The 18,816-nt window shown below is 40.3% G+C and overlaps 1 protein-coding gene across 3 annotated transcripts in view; it reads left to right on the forward strand.

The window, feature by feature from the left end:
- Nucleotides 1–18,816, forward strand: part of MIGA1 (mitoguardin 1) — a 99,324-nt gene that overhangs the window by 75,430 nt on the left and 5,078 nt on the right. For all 3 annotated transcript variants that reach the window (XM_033225360.1, XM_033225359.1, XM_033225361.1), the window contains exons 9-14: nucleotides 8,760–8,878; nucleotides 9,136–9,208; nucleotides 9,860–9,946; nucleotides 11,024–11,122; nucleotides 13,427–13,561; nucleotides 16,414–16,467. In XM_033225360.1, coding sequence (XP_033081251.1) covers nucleotides 8,760–8,878; nucleotides 9,136–9,208; nucleotides 9,860–9,946; nucleotides 11,024–11,122; nucleotides 13,427–13,561; nucleotides 16,414–16,467 — 567 coding nt within the window. The remainder of the gene's footprint in view (nucleotides 1–8,759; nucleotides 8,879–9,135; nucleotides 9,209–9,859; nucleotides 9,947–11,023; nucleotides 11,123–13,426; nucleotides 13,562–16,413; nucleotides 16,468–18,816) is intronic.

Genomic DNA, 18,816 nt, shown 5'->3' on the forward strand with positions numbered 1-18,816 from the left:
TTGCAGTAAGCCGAGATTGTGCCACTGTACTCCAGCCTGGGCAACAGAGTGAGACTCTCTTTCTCTCAAAAAAAAAAAAAAAAAAAATATGAAGGCTTGACTGGGGCTGAAAGATCTGTTCCCAACATAACTCACTCCTATGAATGGAAAGTTGGTGCTATCCATTAACAGAAGACCTAAGTTTCTCACCACATTGACTTTTCTGTAGGACTATTTGAATATCTTTACAGCATGGCACCTGGCTTCCCGCAGAGGGAGTAACCCAAGAGAGGGCAAGATGGAAGTGATGACTGTTTTGACCTATCCTCAGAAATCTCATTCTGTCATTTCCACAATGTGCTGTTGGTTACACAGGTTAGCCCTATTCAATGTGGGATGGGGTGTGAGTAACCAGGGTGAGAGAATCATTGAAGACCAATTTGGAGGGCGGCTATTTTAAGTTCCTCTTTTCTATTAAGGGATACAGATTGGTAACAACCTGCTTTCCTTAATTGTAAGTCTTATTTATAAATTTAGGTGATTGATTTCAAAGGAAAATGTAAACATGTATAAAATGGTCCCCATTAAAATAGAACTTAGCCTATTTCATGTCCCTACTTGTAATAATCTTGTGACTTTAGACATTTTCATTCACGGTCATTCAGAGGACCTGGTCTGGATTAAGGCTTTTAAAAAATATTACTTCAAATTTAACATAGTAATTACATGCCATGCCAAGGAGGATAAGGCTCAGTCCATCTTGTACCTCATGAGGCCCAAGAAAAGTAATTTAGGATGTTTGAAATCTGTAGCTAATCCCCAAGCACGGTTTTCACTGGTTGCTTCATATGTAGGAGTTACCTATTTATCTGTTTTTATTGTTGGCTGTTGTTGTTGACTTGTTCGATTTCTTTTTTCTTTCTTTCTTTCTTTTTTTTTTTTTTTTTTTTGAGACGGAGTCTCGCTCTGTCGCCCAGGCTGGAGTGCAATGGCCGGATCTCAGCTCACTGCAAGCTCCGCCTCCCGGGTTCCCGCCATTCTCCTGCCTCAGCCTCCCAAGTAGCTGGGACTACAGGCGCCTGCCAACGCGCCGGCTAGTTTTTTGTATTTTTTTAGTAGAGACGGGGTTTCACCGTATTAGCCAGGATGGTCTCGATCTCCTGACCTCGTGATCCGCCCGTCTCGGCCTCCCAAAGTGCTGGGATTACAGGCTTGAGCCACCGCGCCCGGCCGCTTTTTTTTTTTTTTTGAGACGGAGTTTTGCTCTTGTCGCCCAGGCTGGAGTGCAATGGCATGGTCTCGACTCACTGCAACCTCTACCTCCTGGGTTCAAGTGATTCTCCTGCCTCAGCCTCCCAAGTAGCTGGAATTATAGGCACCTGCCACCACACTCAGCTAATTTCTGTATTTTTAGTAGAGACGGGGTTTTGCCATATTGGCCAAGCTGCTCTTCGACCCCTGACCCTCAGATGATCCACCCGCCTCGGCCTCCCAAAGTGCTAGGATTACAGGCATGAGCCACCGTGCCCAGCCTTGTTTGATTTCTTTTATGGTCATATTTATGGTACTTGGGAAATATGGGAGATAACTAAAAAGGTAGGATGATGATTTGGTGTAAACAAATAGAGTATTTTCTTTTTGAAAATATTAAAATGAGTTTTTAAAATGTAGCCTTTTGGGAGAAGAATAATTTCAAAATATATGGGAAATTTCATTTTTTTTTTTTTTTTTTTTGTTTTTTGTTTTTTTTTTGTTTTTTTTTGAGGCGGAGTCTCGCTCTGTCGCCCGGACTGGAGTGCAGTGGCCAGATCTCAGCTCACTGCAAGCTCCGCCTCCCGGGTTTACACCATTCTCCTGCCTCAGCCTCCCGAGTAGCTGGGACTACAGGCACCCGCCACCTCGCCCGGCTAGTTTTTGTATTTTTAGTAGAGACGGGATTTCACCGTGTTCGCCAGGATGGTCTCGATCTCCTGACCTCGTGATCCGTCCGTCTCGGCCTCCCAAAGTGCTAGGAGGGAAATTTCATTTTAGCTAGTAAAAAAAGGACCCCCTTTTAATAGTAAATTGCATGTTCCATAGCTGCAATTAACTGCATTATTGACTGCTGCTTCTGAAATAACTTCTCAGCTCTATTTAAATGTTAATTTTTTTCTAAAACCGTTTAAAACATTTTTGGGAATTTTGTTGAAAAATTCTTCCTATATGATGTATTCTGAAATGAGAATTTCAACCAGTGTTTTAATGAGTTTCTTTTTGTTTACAAAAGTTTAATGATTTAAATAAATGTTTCTGAGCTGAAATTGTCTCTTAAGAGTTAATGGTATCTAGTATCAAATTTTCAACATGATATATTCTCACAGCTGCAGTCCTATTTTAGGAGGCTTCTTTAGACGATTATTTCAACCAAACCAACAAATAAGCAAGGTAGATCAATAATTCAAGACTCAACTCTGGAATCTCCCATTGTTGGATTGTCTTTTTATTATTATTATAAATTATTTCATGTAGAGGGTTTAATTGGAGCCCAGTTTAGTTTTTTTTTTTTTTTTTTTTTTTTTGAGGGAGAGTCTTACTCTGTCACCCAGGTTGGAGTGTAGTGGTGTGATCTCAGCTCACTGCAACCTTGCAACCTCTACCTCCCAGGTTCAAGTGATTCTTCTGCCTCAGCCTCCCAAGTAGCTGGGATTACAGGCATATGCCACCATACCCGGCTAATTTTTGTATTTTTAGTAGAGATGAGGTTTCGCCATGATGGCCAGACTGGTCTCGAACCTCAAGTGATCTGCCCGCATCAGCCTCCCAAAGTGCTGGGATTACAGGTGTGAGCCACCGCACCTGGCCCCCAGTTTACTTCCTAGGAATTTTTTTGAATAGAGAATAGAGAATACTAATGGTAGGTATATGTGAGTCCTATTTGTTTTGACAGTGGTACAGACATTTAAAACTGTTTAATATCTAAAGAATTTCCATTCTAAGTTATTTTTAAAAAGCTGTTTAGTTTTTCTTAGCCTCAAGAAGACCTTGCCTTTTAGCATAACATATATTCCTTAAAATATGAGGGAAAATGTTACTTAGAGAATATATACTGTGAGATACTGTCATCTCTTCATACCTTTTTTTTTTTTTTGCATCTGGCCTAATGGACATATTTATACATTATAAATATTGCTGATGCTGAAACTTCTTATCTCTTGGCTCTTCGGATAAGGCTCATAGAAAGGGTATAATTTGGTGCTTAATAATGTGCCTGGGTTTAAATTTTATCATTTAGTTTTGGGATTTGGGGTAAGTTCCTGCTAATTTAATCTCTGTTTCTTCATCTGTAAAATGTGGATTATTTATTTATTTCTTTATTTGAGAGAGAGAATCTCACTCTGTCTCCCAAGCTGGAGTGCAGTGGTACGATCTTGGCTCACTGCAACCTCCGCCTCCTGGGTTAAAGTGATTCTTCTGCCTCAGCCTTCCAAGTACCTGGGATTACAGGCATGCGTCACCACACCTGGCTAATTTTTGTATTTTTAGTAGAGGCGGGGCTTCGCCATGCTGGCCAGGCTAGTCTCCAACTCCTGACCTCAAGTGATCCGCCTGCCTCGGCCTCCCAAAGTGCTGGGATTACAGGTGTGAGCCTTGCACCCGGCAAAATTTGAATAACAGTACTTACTTTATGAGCTTTTGTAAGGATTAAATAAATCAAGTGAAAGCATTATTGCAGCACTGGCTGCATGTGAAATACCAAAACCAGAGCCTTGAGAGTTAATTCTAGAATTATAGAGTAGACATTCAAAAGTCTCCTCCACAAAGCAAAAAATGTCAAAAACAAAATTTTCAGAATATTGAAAATGGATGAAAGACTTGCAAAAATTCAGAGAACACTGAATCAAGTAAAATGGCTGAATCTCCATAAGAGCAGTTTAGAAAAAACACTTCTAAATTTCATATGGAACCAAAAAAGAGCCTGCACAGCCAAAGCAAGACTAAGCAAAAAGAATACTGGAGGCATCACACAACCTGATTTCAAACTATACTATAAGGCCACAGTCACCAAAACAGCGTGGTACTGGTATAAAAATAGGCACATAGACCAATGGAACAGAAGACAGAACACATGATAAACCCAAATAGTTCAGCCAACTGATCTTTGACAAAACAAACAAAAGCACAAAATGGGGAAAGGACACCCTTTTCAACAAACAGTGCTGGGATAATTGGCTAGCCACATGTAGGAGAATGAAAGTGGATCCTCATCTCTCACCTTATACAAAAATCAACTCAAGATGGATTAAGGACTTAAACCTAAGACCTGAAACTACAAAAATTCTAGAAGATAACATTGGAAAAACCCTTCCAGACATTGGCTTAGGCAAGGATTTCATGACCAAGAACCCAAAAGCAAATGCAATAAAAACAAAGAAATAGCTAGGACCTAATTAAACAAAAGAGCTTTTGCATGGCAAAAGGAGCAGTTGACAAAGTAAACAGACAACCCACAGAGTGGGAGAAAATTTTCACAATCTCTACATCTGACAAAGGACTAATATCTAGAATCTACAATGAACTCAGACAAATCAGAAAAAAACAATTCCATCAAAAAGTGGGCTAAGGACATGAATAGACAATTCTCAAAAGAAGATATACAAATGGCCAACGAACATATGAAAAAAATGCTCAACATCACTAACGATCAGGGAAATGCAAATCACAACCACATTGCAATACCTACTTTACTCCTGCAAGAATGGCCAAAATCAAAAAATAAAAAAACAGTAGATGTTGGTGTGGATGTGGTGATCAGGGAGCACTTCTATACTGCTGGTGGGAATGTAAACTAGTACAACCACTATGGAAAACAGTGTGGAGATTCCTTAAAGAACTAAAAGTAGAACTACCATTTGATCCAGCAATCCCAGTACTGGGTATCTGCCTAGAGGAAAAGAAGTCATTATTCGAAAAAAGTACTTGCACATGCATGTTTATAGCAACACAGTTCACAATTGCAAAATTGTGAATCAAAATTGTAGAACCAACCCAAATGCCCATCAATTGACAAGTGGATAAAGAAACTGTGGTATGTATAGGTGAAGGAATACTGTGCAGCCATAAAAAGGAATGAATTAACAGCATCTGCAGTGATGGGGATGAGACTGGAGACTATTACTCTAAGTGAAGTAACTCAGGAATGGAAAACCAAACATCATATGTTCTCACTGAGGCCGGGCGCGGTGGCTCAAGCTTGTAATCCCAGCACTTTGGGAGGCCGAGACGGGTGAATCACGAGGTCCAGGAGATCGAGACCATCCTGGCGAACACAGTGAAACCCCATCTCTACTAAAAACTACAAAAAACTAGCCGGGCGAGGTGGCGGGCACCTGTAGTCCCAGCTACTGGGGAGGCTGAGGCAGGAGAATGGCGTGAACCTGGGAGGCGGAGCTTGCAATGAGCTGACATCTGGCCACTGCACTCCAGCCTGGGCGACAGAGCGAGACTCCGTCTCAAAAAAATAAAATAAAATATGTTCTCACTGATACGTGGGAGCTAAGCTATGAGGACGCAAAGGCAAAAGAATGATACAATGGACTTTGGGGAATGGTGGGAGGTGGGTGAGGGATAAAAGACTACAAATATGGTGCAGTAATGGTGCAGTATATACTGCTCAGGTGATAGGTGCACCAAAGTCTCACAAATCACCACTAAAGAACTTATGTAACCAAATACTACCTGTATCCCAATAACTTACGGAAAAATAAAATAAAATAAATAATCCTGACACCTCCATATTCTAGGAAAAAAACTTCATCTCCAACTTTCACACTAACTGGTTGAATCTCTCCACTCTTTATAGAGCCTGATCCAACAGCAACAGCTATTACTGCTGCTTGCAATACTTTTCCTTGAGATTTTTCTGGAAGCATAATGCCTCCTGTGTGTGTGTAGGGGGGGGGGGGGGGTTTGTTTTTGTCAGGTCACCCAGGCAGTAGTGCAGTGGTACAATCATGGCTCACTGCAGCCTTGACTTCCCAGGCTCAAGTGATCCTCCCACCCATTTTTAAATTTCATAGTGCCTGACCATAATGCCTCCTTTGGTTGTAGTTTCTACAGCACACCTTTCAACCAATACTTGGTCAGGATGGAAGAAACTTCCAAATGCTTGTCCTGCCGTGACTCCTGACACTACAGCTTGTACTCTGCTCTCACACCCCAAAGATTTTTTTATTAAAAAGAGAGCAAATTAAAAATCCACAAAACTCACTTCTTTCTCTTTCCTGGGGAATAGTGTCAAAAGGATTGGTACCGATTATTCTTTGAATGTCTGGTAGAATTTTCCTGTGAATCCGTCTGGTCCTGCATGTTTTTTTTATCAGTAATTGTAAAATTACCATTTCAGTCTTGCTGCTTGTTATTGGTCTGATCAAGGTATCTAATTCTTAAGATTTAAGATAGGAAGGTTGTATTTTTCCAGGAATTTATCATCTCTTCTGGGTTTTCTAGTTCATGTGCATAAAGGTGTTCATAGTAACCTTGAGTGATCTTTTGTATTTCAGTGGTGTCAGTTTTAATATCTGTTTCTTTTCTTAGTGAGGTTATTGGGGTTTTCTCTCTTCTTTTCTTGGTTAATCTTGCTAAAGGTCTATCAATTTTATTTATGTTTTCAAAGGGCCAGCTTTTTGTTTCATTTATCTTTTGTATTGGTTTTTTGGTTTCAATTTTATTTATAAAATTGAAAATTGGTTTATTTTAATAACTTATCTTGGTTATTTCCTTTCTTCTTCTGGGTTTGGGTTTGGTTTGTTCTTGTTTCTCTAGTTGCTTGAGGTATGACCTTAGATTGTCTGTTTGTGCTCTTTCAGACTTTTTGATGTAGGCGTTTAGGCCTATGAACTTTCCTCTTAGCATCACCTTAGCTGTATTCTGGAGGTTTCGATACTTTGTGTCATTTTTGTCATTCAGTTGGAAGAATTTTTAAATTTCCATCGTGATTTTGTTTTTGACCCAGTGCTCATTCAGAAGCAGGTTATTTGATTTCTATGTATTTGCATGGTTTTGAAGGTCCCTTTTGGAGTTGATTTCCAGTTTTATTCCACTGTGGTCTGAGAGAGTGCTTGATATAATTTCAGTTTTTAGTGTCGAAATATCAGGTACTATTACATTCATTGTGCTCTTTGTTGCCTGTATACTTTGGTTTTTTTGTTTTTGCTTTGTAACTTGTATTTATTTATTTATTTATTTAGTCTTGGAGTTTCACCCTTGTTGCCCAGGCTGGTCTTGAACTCCTGACCTCAGGTGATCCGCCTGCTCCAGCCTCCCAAAGTGCTGGAAAGTGCTGGGATTATGGGCATGAGTCACCGCACCTGGCCCCCCCTAATTATTTTAATTAGAGGATGTGGTGGTGCATACCTGTAGCCCCAGCTACTTGGGAGGCAGAGGCAGGAGGATCACTTGAGCCCAGGAGTTTGAGGCTGCAGAGTTATGGTAGTGCCACTACAGCTTGGGTGACAGAGCGAGATCCTGTCTCTTCCAAACAAAACGCTCTAGAAGTTTTCTAGGTTGTTGTGGTTTTTTTTTGTTTGTTTTTGTTTTTTTGTTTTTTGCTTAGCTGGCTACCCTGTAGTGTTTCCAATTGTTTTTTAATGAGCTGTCAGAAGATTGGAATTTCATTTGTAGAGTTATGGTAGCCAAAAGCACGACTGTCTTTCAGTTATGCAAAAGTTAATCAAAGCTACATACAAGGAAATATTTCTTAGAATAGCAACATTGAGCTTATTTTGTTGTTTTTGTACTAAGTTTTGCTTCATTATAATCATAAGTTATAATACTTGTAAGTACTCTATGGATGATAAAATTCTCCTCCTCTTTTTAAAAAATGCTTCTTCGGTTGTTCTTATTGGTGAACTATAAGATGTAGTATTGCTGATCAGACACGGTGGCTCACGCCTGAATCCCAGCACTTTGGGAGGCTGAGGCAGGCGGATCGCTTGAGGCCAGTTTGAGACCAGCCTGGCCAACATGGCAAAACCCCATCTCTACTAAAATATAAAAATTAGATGGATGTGGTGGCGTGCACCTATAATCCCAACTACTCTGGAGGCTGAGGCAGGAGAATCACTTGAACCTGGGAGGTGGAGGCTGTAGTGAGCCAAGATCCTGCCACTGTACTCCAGCCTGGGTGACAGAGTGAGACCCTGTCTCAAAAAAAAAGAGATATAATTTTGCTTTTCTGTACGTTCTGTGGATTTAAGTAATTGGATTCAGAATGAACTAGCTTGTTAAAAGTTTTACTCTTTTTAACAACTGAATTTTGAAATAAAATGAATTCAGATTTTATTAGCTATAAAATCCTATTGAATGGTTTTTATGGTTTAATCAAATTTATTGTATTGATGTTAGCAAAATCCTATTTTCTTTCTTTTATAGTTTATCTTCTTATATCAGTGTATTCTGCTTTTTGGTTTTCTGGATTTTTGTTTTGTTTTGTTGTTTTTGAGACAGGGTCTGGCTTTGCCAACGAGCCTGGAGTACAGTGATACAATCACAGCTCACTGCAACTTCAACCTCCTGTACTCAAGTGACCCCCACCTCAACCCCCTGGATAGCTAGGACCACAGGTGCTTGTCTGCACACCTGACTACTTTTTTAAAATTTTTGTAGAGACAGCGTCTTACCATGTTACCCAGACTGGTTTCAAACTCCTGGGTTCAAATGATCCTCCCAAAAAGTATTGCAATTACAGGCGTGAGCCACTACACCTAGCACCTGTATTCTGTTCTAACCCACTGTGCTCTTAGCTTGCAGAACACAGAGAAGTACGGCATCCCTACAGCCTGGAGTCCCTTTGTCACTGCCCATTTTACGAGGAAGCCATGCATTTAGTTGAAGAAGGAAAAATTTACTCCAGAGTACTGAGGTACCATTTCAGTTTTGTTTATGTTTATGAAGGATATTAAGGTGTTTGTATGGTACTTATTAAACATGTTTATGAGAATAGGAGAAAATATGTTTTTAGGTCCAAGTAAAGAAAAAATTGTTTTTACGTGTTCTGTCAGTATTGAAAAAACATGTTTTATATTAAGGTCCTGAGGTTAAGCCTTGTTTGAATCCAAATTTATAGTAGGCTTGATCTTGAATGTAGTTTAACAATTGTCTCCCCTGTTTATTACATAGAACTGAAATGTTGGAGTGCCTAGGAGACAGTGATTTTCTTGCCAAACTTCACTGTATTCGACAGGCTTTTCAGGTATTTTTTTTAACATTAAGTGACTTCACCCAGCCACTCATCCCCACCCTCATGCTGTAGAGTCCAGTGCAAGTAAACAGGACAGCTCTTTGCTCTTGATTATCCCTATTCCTAATGACAAATATAAAGTCCACTAAACTTATTTTTCCTCCCCGCTACCTGCCTTCATTTGTTTCCATATTTCATTATCCTGTCCCACGGCTTCCCAGGCCCACCACACTTTGTCAAAACAGGATATTTTGATACTTCAGGAGTGTAAAAATAGCTGCTTAAAATAAAAACCCTCTTTCTTATTATTAATTAGTATGTATTTGAGATTTGAGTCCATTATAAAATTGATTTTCTAAAAAGAAAGTAAAAATATATTTGTTTTCTTATATTTTGGGGCTATAGGAAATTTATTTGAGACTTTGTAATATTATGTTGAACAGAATTTAAATTCAAATTTAACTCCCTTTAATCTTTTGGCTATAGATAGTTTCAAGAGTTCTTTTTATTTTAGGAAATGAGGACTTTCTCTGTGAGCTGCCTGTTGAAATAGCACCACATGCGGCGCATTCACTGTTTAAGGATGATTTGTGCTATTCAGTTGAATGTCCATTCACATTCATTATAGGTCTCTTTTTTCTTTGGGGATGAATATTTTTTCAGGTAATTCTTTCAGAGTCAGCCAACAGGATATTCCTCGCTGAGAGTGGAAGGAAAATTTTATCAGCTTTAATTGTGAAAGCACGAAAGGTAAACTTGTTCTGTTGGGAAGTTTTTACCATTTACAAAAAGTTGTTTTTACACTTTGAACTGAATGTTACATTTTGATAGAAGAAAAAGTTTTTGTGGATAGTTGCAAAGTTTCACATTTTAGAAATAAATAACCCAAAGGGCATTAAGTTATGCTTGGGTTGAACTAGCTATAAAGTCCACACTATTTCAACCAAGTTGTTTCTCATAAATTATTTCCATTTTGCCATAAAGTCTGTAAATGTCATGGTGAGAATTATCACTAGATCTGCTGCGATAGCCATCACTATTGTTATTACTAATGCCTCCTCTTTTATTCCCTCAATCCTGTTCAGGAAGAGGGTTACAGGAAATAGTGTAAGTCTCAGTACAATATAAATTGAACTGCCTCATCTTCATGTAGTAGAATGAGGCAGAAGCGGTGACAAGAACTTCATTCAGACTGTAAGGAACCACCTTACTTTATGTAAGGTTTGTCCAGATGATGAGAAAACAAAACAGGCCTTCCCTGAGCCATCTGCACACCTAGCTTTCAGACTCAATCCCTTTGAACTTTAATTCTTTCATTTATATAATAGAATTACATTTATATTACTTCATTTCAGAGGGTTTTTAGGATGATTAAATAAATTATAAATGGGAAAGCAACTTAAAGAATAAAGTGTTAAGAAGCATAAAGTGCTAAGTATATGTAAGATGATACTATTAATACGTGCGATTCCCAATGTAAGTCTTGTGTTGCTTTCTTGGCCTTCTCATGACAGATAAACTGCAACAAAAGCCTCCCATAATGTCTGCTATAACCAGATTTTCATTTTAAGGACTGACCAAAATAGGCATACATATTTGAGTAATAAATAGTTTGCTTGTGACATTTTACTGACATTCTTTATCTTGGCTTCTGCAAAATGTTGCAACAGCAAAGTAGTAAACCAGATAAATTTGGCATACCTTTAAAATGTATTTTAGTTCAGTTACCTAGTAGAATTAAGATCCACCAGACTTTCTTGAAGAGTAACTTTCTTTGTAGCTTGTTATAAAGTTGAGTTTAGGGTTAAAATGTGTTTTCTTCTTCAGAATCCAAAGAAGTTTGAAGATGTTTTTGATGAAATGATCTATTTTTTAGAGCAGACCAATCACTGGGATAGTACTGAAATGGAACTTGCTGCTAGAGGGGTAAGTTCAAGTTTTTTGTGATATTTATTTTTCTTAGTTATTTGAATGTAATTTTATATGAGTTGAGACTACTGTTTCATTGTCCTTGTTAAATACAGTAAAGCCAATTGTATGGTTGTGGGACATCTTTTTTTCTGACAGAGTCATCAATCACACTCCTTATACATTGGGGCAGTAGTTGTAAATTGTTTTCTGACAAGCCTTTTTTGCTGTTGTTGGCTCCTTGCTTCCTTCCCTCCTGTCCTCCTTCCCTTGTTCCCTCTCTCCCTTCTCTCCAAAAGTCATTGGCAGACCCCTAGCAGGGCAGGAATGGTGGCCTATGCAAGGACAGCTTTGGGTGGTACAACAGCAGCAGCTCAGTAGGGCTGGGGAATTGACTGTATACACAGGACTGAACAAATAAGTATACTGAGAAAAATCAGAGCCAGCTTCTTCCTGTGACAGAAGGGAGGTATAAAAAGCTGGGATTGGAATTGGAGCTGTCAGTGTGAGTTCACCGTTTAGAATATATATGTGGATACAGATACAGAAATAAATATAGGGCCAGACGTGGTGGCTCACGCCTGTAATCCCAGCACTTTGGGAGGCTGAGGCAGGCGGATCACCTGAGGTCAGGAGTTCAAGACCAACCTAGCCAACATGGCAAAACTTTGTGTCTACTGAAAATACAAAAATTAGCTGGGTGTAGTGGCTCACGCCTGTAATCCCAACTACTCGGGAGGCTAAGGAATGAGAATTGCTTGAACCTGGGAGGTGGAGGTGGCAGTGAGCCAAGATCATGCCACTGTACTCCAGTCTGGGTGACAGAAAGAGACTCTGTCTCAAAAAATATATAGATATAGATATCGGCCAGGCATGGTGACTCACTCCTGTAATCCCAGCACTTTGGGAGGCTGAGGCGGGCGGATCGTGAGGTCAGGAGTTTAAGACTAGCCTGACCAACATGGTGAAAAAACCTGTCTCTACTAAAAATACAAAAATTAGCCAGGCATTGGGTGCATGCCTGTAATCCCAGCCTGGGTGACAGAGCGAGACTCCATCTCAAAAAAGAAAAAGAAAAAGGAATGAATTTAGGGCTGGGCGCTGTGGCTCACGCCTGTAATCCCAGCACTTTGGGAAGCCGAGGCAGGCAGATCACTTGAGGCCAGGAGTTTGAGATCAGCCAGGCCGACGTGGTGAAACCGTGTCTCCACTAAAAATACAAAAATTAGCCAGGCATGGTGGTGCATACCTGTAATTCCAGCTTCTCAGGAGGCTGAGGCAAGAGAATCACTTGAACCCAGGAGGTGGGAGCTGCAGTAAGCCAAGATCGTGCCAGTGCACTCCAGCCTGGGTGACGGGGCAAGACTCTGTCTCAGAAGCAAAAGAAAAAAAAAAAGAATGAGTTTACATTCTTTTTTTTCTAGGCAGAGAAAACAGTGAGTACAACAAATACATGAATACTTAATCTTTCCTTTTCTAGTATTCCCTTATTCAGGAAATGGAATCAGCATCCATTTACTTCTGCAGGCCAGCAACCTGAGACTGATCCTTTACCTCTCCCTGATCCTCACCCACTTTATCATATTCATCTCTAAGTTTGTCAGTTTTAACTCATAAATGTCTTTCCGTTTCTTCAACTTTCCTCTCTTCCTGTCACCCCTCTTGGCCTAAGTACCTGTTGTCTTTTCTGTAGGCTACGTCAGTAGTCTTTATATTTCCTGATTCCCTGCTCACTCCTTTCCTCCCTGCATTCATTCTTTCCCCTCTCTGTTTCATTCTCCACATTTCTGCCAAAATGATACAGCACAATATACTTTTTCCTTTATTGTGCTTCATACAGTTCGTAATTGGATGTTTGCAGGATTATTTTGTTGCTGTTTTCCCCATTATACTCTAGGCATCTAATTTGCTTACTCTGGAAGTCTGAGCCCCTGGTACAGCATGTAGGATGCAGAGTGTGTATGAATGAATGAAAGAGCAAGATGTTCATGATCTGGTGGGGAAGACAGGCATATATACCAGTAACTAAATAACAAGGTAGAATGAGCATCCTGGATGTTATAATAGAAGCATGAACAGAGAACTCCTAGAATAGAGGGGAAGAGAGATTATTTTCACTTGAGATCTAGGAAGGAGCAGCGATAATGTGAATCGGAATTTTTAGTGGTGAGCTTTCATATTTGTCTCTCCTTATATTTTTTATTTTTGAATAAGCTGATTAAAAAAAAAACCCTGCTGTTATAAAACCATAAAGCCCTGGCTCAGATTTTATTTCAGCTCTATGTAATAATAATTTTTGTTTTAACTCATAATTTAATGCAGGTGAAAAGTCTAAATTTTTATGACGTTGTTCTGGATTTTATATTAATGGATTCCTTTGAAGATTTGGAAAACCCACCCACATCCATACAGAATGTAGTAAATAATCGATGGCTAAACTCATCCTTCAAAGAAACAGTAAGTGGTGGTTTACTTTTCTCAGCCTTTTAAGTTTGATTAAAAAGTGTGGCACATATACACCTTGGAATACTATGCAGCCATAAAAAAGGATGAGTTAATGTCCTTTGTAGGGACATGGATGCAGCTGGAAACCATCATTCTCAGCAAATTATCACAAGAACAGAAAACCAAACACCGCATGTTCTCACTCATAGGTGGACACTGAACAATGAGATCACTTGGACACAGGAAGGGGAACATCACACACCAGGACCTGTTGAGGGATGGGGGAAGAGGGGAGGGATAGCATTAGGAGATACACCTAATGTAAATGATGAGTTAATGGGTGCAGCACACCAACATGGCACATGTATACATACGTAACAGACTTGCACGTTGTACACATGTGCCCTAGAACATAAAGTATAAAAAAAAAAAAAAGGAAAAAGAAAGGGGTCAGCCAGGCGTGGTGGCTCACGCCTGTAATCTCAGCACTTTGGGAGGCTGAGGCAGGTGGATCATTTGAGGTCAGGAGTTTGAGACCAGCCTGGCCAATATGGTGAAACACTGTCTCTTCTAAAAATACAAAAATTAGCTGGGCATGGTGGTGGGCACCTGTAATCCCAGCTACTCGGGAGGCTGAGGTGTGATAATCGCTTGAACCCAGGAGGCAGAGGTTGCAGTAAGCCGAGATCGTGCCACTGCACTCCAGCCTGGACAGCAAGAGTGCAGCTCTATCTCAAAAAAAAAAAAAGTCCAAACTGGATAGATTGATAAGATTTACATATACATCTGTCTGTGAAATAATGTATGGAAGCTGAGCTCATCCTTTGATATTCAGCTCAGGCATATACGGTGTAACATCTTCAGATGAAATTCTCTTTTCAGCGTCTGTTGTTTTTTGTTCTCAGACCTGTTTGACATTGGTTTTTGTTGGGCTTTAAGTGTGCACCTGAGAGCAAAGCAGGGTGGATATGTTTTATGATGCCATTTGGATACCTTTAAAAAAATGTTCCAGTTGGCAATTTCACAATTATTTTGGAACTTACTGATATTAAACTTACAAGCATTTTAAATAAATTCATTTTTCCTCAATTAATATGTTTTAATAATAAAAGCTACATGTTTTCCATTTCTGTAACTGATTTGGTAAAGTGACCTTGAGCAAAGCTGGGTCATGCCAGAGTAGGGTCAGATTTTTCTTTTTTTTTTTTTTTCCTTCCTGGCATCACCTCCAAGGGTCAGATTTCTTCAGGATCCACTGGGTGCTTTTGTTCTGTCGCGGTCGTATTTCCTAGTTCTTTATTTGGATCAAACTGTTAGCTCTATTCACAAATATTCCAATAGTACTATTCTTGAAAAAAAATTACTTTAGACCAGGTGCAGTGGCTCATGCCTGTAATCCCAGCACTTTGGAAGGCCTAAGTGGGTGGATTACTTGAGCTCAGGAGTTTGAGACCAGCCTGGGCAACATGGTGATACCTCATCTCTACAAAAAAAAATACAAAAATTTGCCAGGTGCAGTGGTGCGTGCCTGTAGTTTCAGTTACTCAGGAGGCTGAGGTGGGAGGTTCACTTGAGCCTTGGAGGCGGAGGTTGCAGTGAACCAAGATCACTCCTTTGCACTTCAGCCTAGGCGATGGGAGTGAAACCCTGTGTCAAAAAAAAAAAAAAAAAGAATATTATATTACACATAGAGTATTTATTTGTGTATGTGAATTCTATATACACATATTTTCACTTTTTTCCCTTAAGGAACAGAACTTTAAAACTCTGAAAATTGAATCTTCTTTGTTCCAGAGTACAGTCTTTTTCCTTTAGTGGCTTTGTGTTTAATTTTTTAAATATTATTTTACTTTTTTTTTTTTGTCCTTACAACCTTCAACTTTGCTCATGATTTAAAAATTTAAATAATGAAGTACCTTTGCATTAATGTTTTCAAACAATGTGAGGACCCTGACTAGTTCTTTTTGTTTGTTTGTTTGTTTTGAGACAAAAGTCTCGCTCTGTCGCCAGGCTAGAGTGCAGTGGTACGATCTCTGCTTACTTCAGCCTCCGCCTCCCGGGTTCAAGCAATTCTCCTGCCTCAGCCTCCCGAGTGTCTTGATCTACAGGCATGCGCTACCATGCCCAGCTAATTTTGTTTTGCATTTTTAGTAGAGATGGGGTTTCACCATCTTGGCCAGGATGGTCTCCATCTCTTGACCTTGTGATCTGCCCGCCTCAGCCTTCCAGAGTGCTGGGATTACAGGTGTGAGCCACTGTGCCCGGCCGACTAGTTCTTATTAGTAATGAATGTATTGAACGTTTTAGACCCATAAACTTTGAACTTTTTTTTTTTTTTTTTTTTTTTGAGACATAGTCTTGCTCTGTCGCCCAGGCTGGTGTGCAGTGGCGCGATCTCGGCTCACTGCAAGCTCCGCCTCCTGGGTTCACGCCATTCTCCTGCCTCAGCTTCCCGAGTAGCTGGGACTACAGGCACCCTCTACAGCGCCTGGCTAATTTTTTGTATTTTTAGTAGAGACGGGGTTTCACCGTGTTAGCCAGGATGGTCTTCATCTCCTGACCTTGTGATCCACCTGCCTCAGCCTCCCAAAGTGCTGGGATTACGAGTGTGAGCCACTGCACCAGGCTGAACTTCTAATAAAAATGGAAAAAGCTAGCCGGGCGAGGTGGCGGGCGTCTGTAGTTCCAGCTACTCGGGAGGCTGAGGCAGGAGAATGGCGTAAACCCGGGAGGCGGAGCGTGCAATGAGCTGAGATCCGGCCACTGCACTCCAGCCTGGGCGACACAGCAAGACTCCGTCTCAAAAAAAAAGGAAATGTTTATATAGCTGTATATGAATCTTTCTTTTCTCTGCATGTATTTAGGCTGTGGCTTCAAGTTGTTGGTCGGTGCTGAAACAGAAAAGACAACAAATGAAGGTAAAATTCATTAAGACCTGAATTCCTTTGTTAAATCATTTAAGGATTCTGTCAAAGAAGCTTCTGAGTCACTTCTCTGGTGGGAATTGGCAGCTGTAGGAGGGGTAGGAGGGACTGTCCCTCAGGCTAGATGAGTGACTTACTGGTGGTGGGTTGGCTTCTTTTTTGAAGGCCTTCTTTCTCATCCTTAATATTTGATGTAGTTTCATATAGCAAGTATTGAGGCGTGCGTGGTATTTCAGCTAACTGGGAGAGGGGTTTAGAGTTGGAAACAGCTCTGATAAGTTTTAGGTTTTTATTTTTTCTCTTAATGATATTATTATTATTATTTTTTAAGACAGTCTGTCTCTGTCACCCTGGCTAGAGTGCAGTGGTGTGATCCTGGCTCACTGCAACCTTCGCCTTTCAAGTGATTCTCCTGCCTCAGCCTCCCGAGTAGCTGGGACTATAGGCGCCCGCCACCCCACCCAGCTAATTTTTGTATTTTTAGTAGAGACAGGGTTTCACCATGTTGGCCAGGCTGGTCTCAAACTTCTGACCTCAAGTGATCTGCCTGCCTCAGCCTCCCAAAGTGCTGGGATTACAGGCGTGAGCCACTGCACCTGGCCAATATTTTTTACAGTTCTTTAATATAGTGGATTCCACTTAATTTAATCCAATTAAGAAATAAAGATTTGATTCTAATAGCTGCTTTATTCAATTTGGAGCCCCTACAAATAAAAAGTCTTCGAGTTTATATCCTGCCTCCATGCCTCACACCCTGTAACCTGTCTTACCTGCTAAGCATTGTTTTTCTCATACACCCCTAGTAGTAAAGGGCAAGGACTCTCAAGTGAGACTATTGGGTTCAAATGCCACATACTAGCTATGTGACCTTAGGCAAGTTGCTTACCCTCTCTATGCCTCAGTTTCCTCATCTCTAAGAATAGTAATAGTATCTACCTCATAGTGTTTTGTTTTGTTTTAGAGATAGGGTCTTGCTCTGTCATTCAGGCTGGAGTGCAGTGGCATGATCATAGCTCACTGCAACCTCTAACTCCTGGGCTTAAGCAGTCTTCCTGCCTCATCCTCCCTGAGTTGCTAGGACTACAGGTGCACAGCACCATGCCTGGCTGATTTTTTATTTTTTTGTACAGATGGGGTCTTGCTATGTTGCCCAGGCTGGCCTCAAACTCCTGGCCTCAAGTGATCTTCCAGTCTCGGCCTCCCAAAGTGTTGGGATTACAGGCGTGAGCCACTGTGCCTAGCTGTCATAGGGTTTTTGAAGATTCAATATGAAGTGCTTAGAACAGTGCTTGGCATAGTGCAGTAAGCAAGTATTGACTATGACGACATTATTATTTGCCCAAGGATATACAGTATTTTATCACATCCATATTTTCCAATCTTATAACTTTGAGACAGTATTGCCAGTTGCAGTGATTTTAAAGTATGGTCCTCACAGCATCTTCAGAATGTACTGTTAGAAATGATTCTGGAGCCCCTATATTTGGATAATTCTTATTTAAAATGATTCCAGAGACCCATATTTTAAGCAGGTTTCCTTAATGATGATGATGAACTCTAACGTTAGGACTAGGAACAGACTTGTAGATGTTGGTTTGATTCTCACACTAACTAGCATGATTACAGTAAGTTACTGACCATCAGCTGACCCTCAGTTTTCCCATGTGCAAAACGGTGTTAATGCCTACTTAATAGGACTGTGGTAAGGATGAAAGCAATATCAACCAGCTTAATTTAAACATTAAACATTTAAAGAGTTTAGTAAGTGGTAGTTATAATAATAATGATAATATTATTAACATGTCTAACTTTATTTTTCTACTTCTTAGAATAAATATTGTACTTTTTTTTCTTTTTGAGACAGAGTCACTCTGTCGCCCAGGCTGGAGTGCAATGGCACGATCTCAGCTTGCTACAACCTCCACCTTCCAGGTTCAAGCAATTCTTCTGCCTCAGCCCCTCAAGTAGCTGGGATTACAGGTGCCTGCCACCATGCCTGGTTAATTTGTATATTTTTGGTAGAGACGGGGTTTCCTCATGTTGGCCAGGCAAGTCTCAAACTCCCGACCTCAAGTCATCCACCTGCCTTGGCCTCCCAAAGTGCTGGGATTTCAGGCCTGAGCCAGTGTGCCCGACCTAAGTCTACTTTCTATATCCATAGATACCTATATGTCTCACCTCTTCGGAACTATTTCCTATACCTGAAATGCCACATTCCCTCTGTACTTAAATAAATCTTACCCATCATTGAGCTCAGCTCACATAATTCCTTGCTGAAGTTTATCTAGTCTGCTTCAGCCCACACCAAGTTCCCACTTCTCTGACCTCATAATACACTTCAAG

This window comes from Trachypithecus francoisi, unplaced genomic scaffold (genome assembly GCF_009764315.1).
Source record: "Trachypithecus francoisi isolate TF-2019V2 unplaced genomic scaffold, Tfra_2.0 Lachesis_group12, whole genome shotgun sequence".
In the NCBI taxonomy this organism is placed as follows: Eukaryota; Metazoa; Chordata; class Mammalia; order Primates; family Cercopithecidae; genus Trachypithecus; species Trachypithecus francoisi.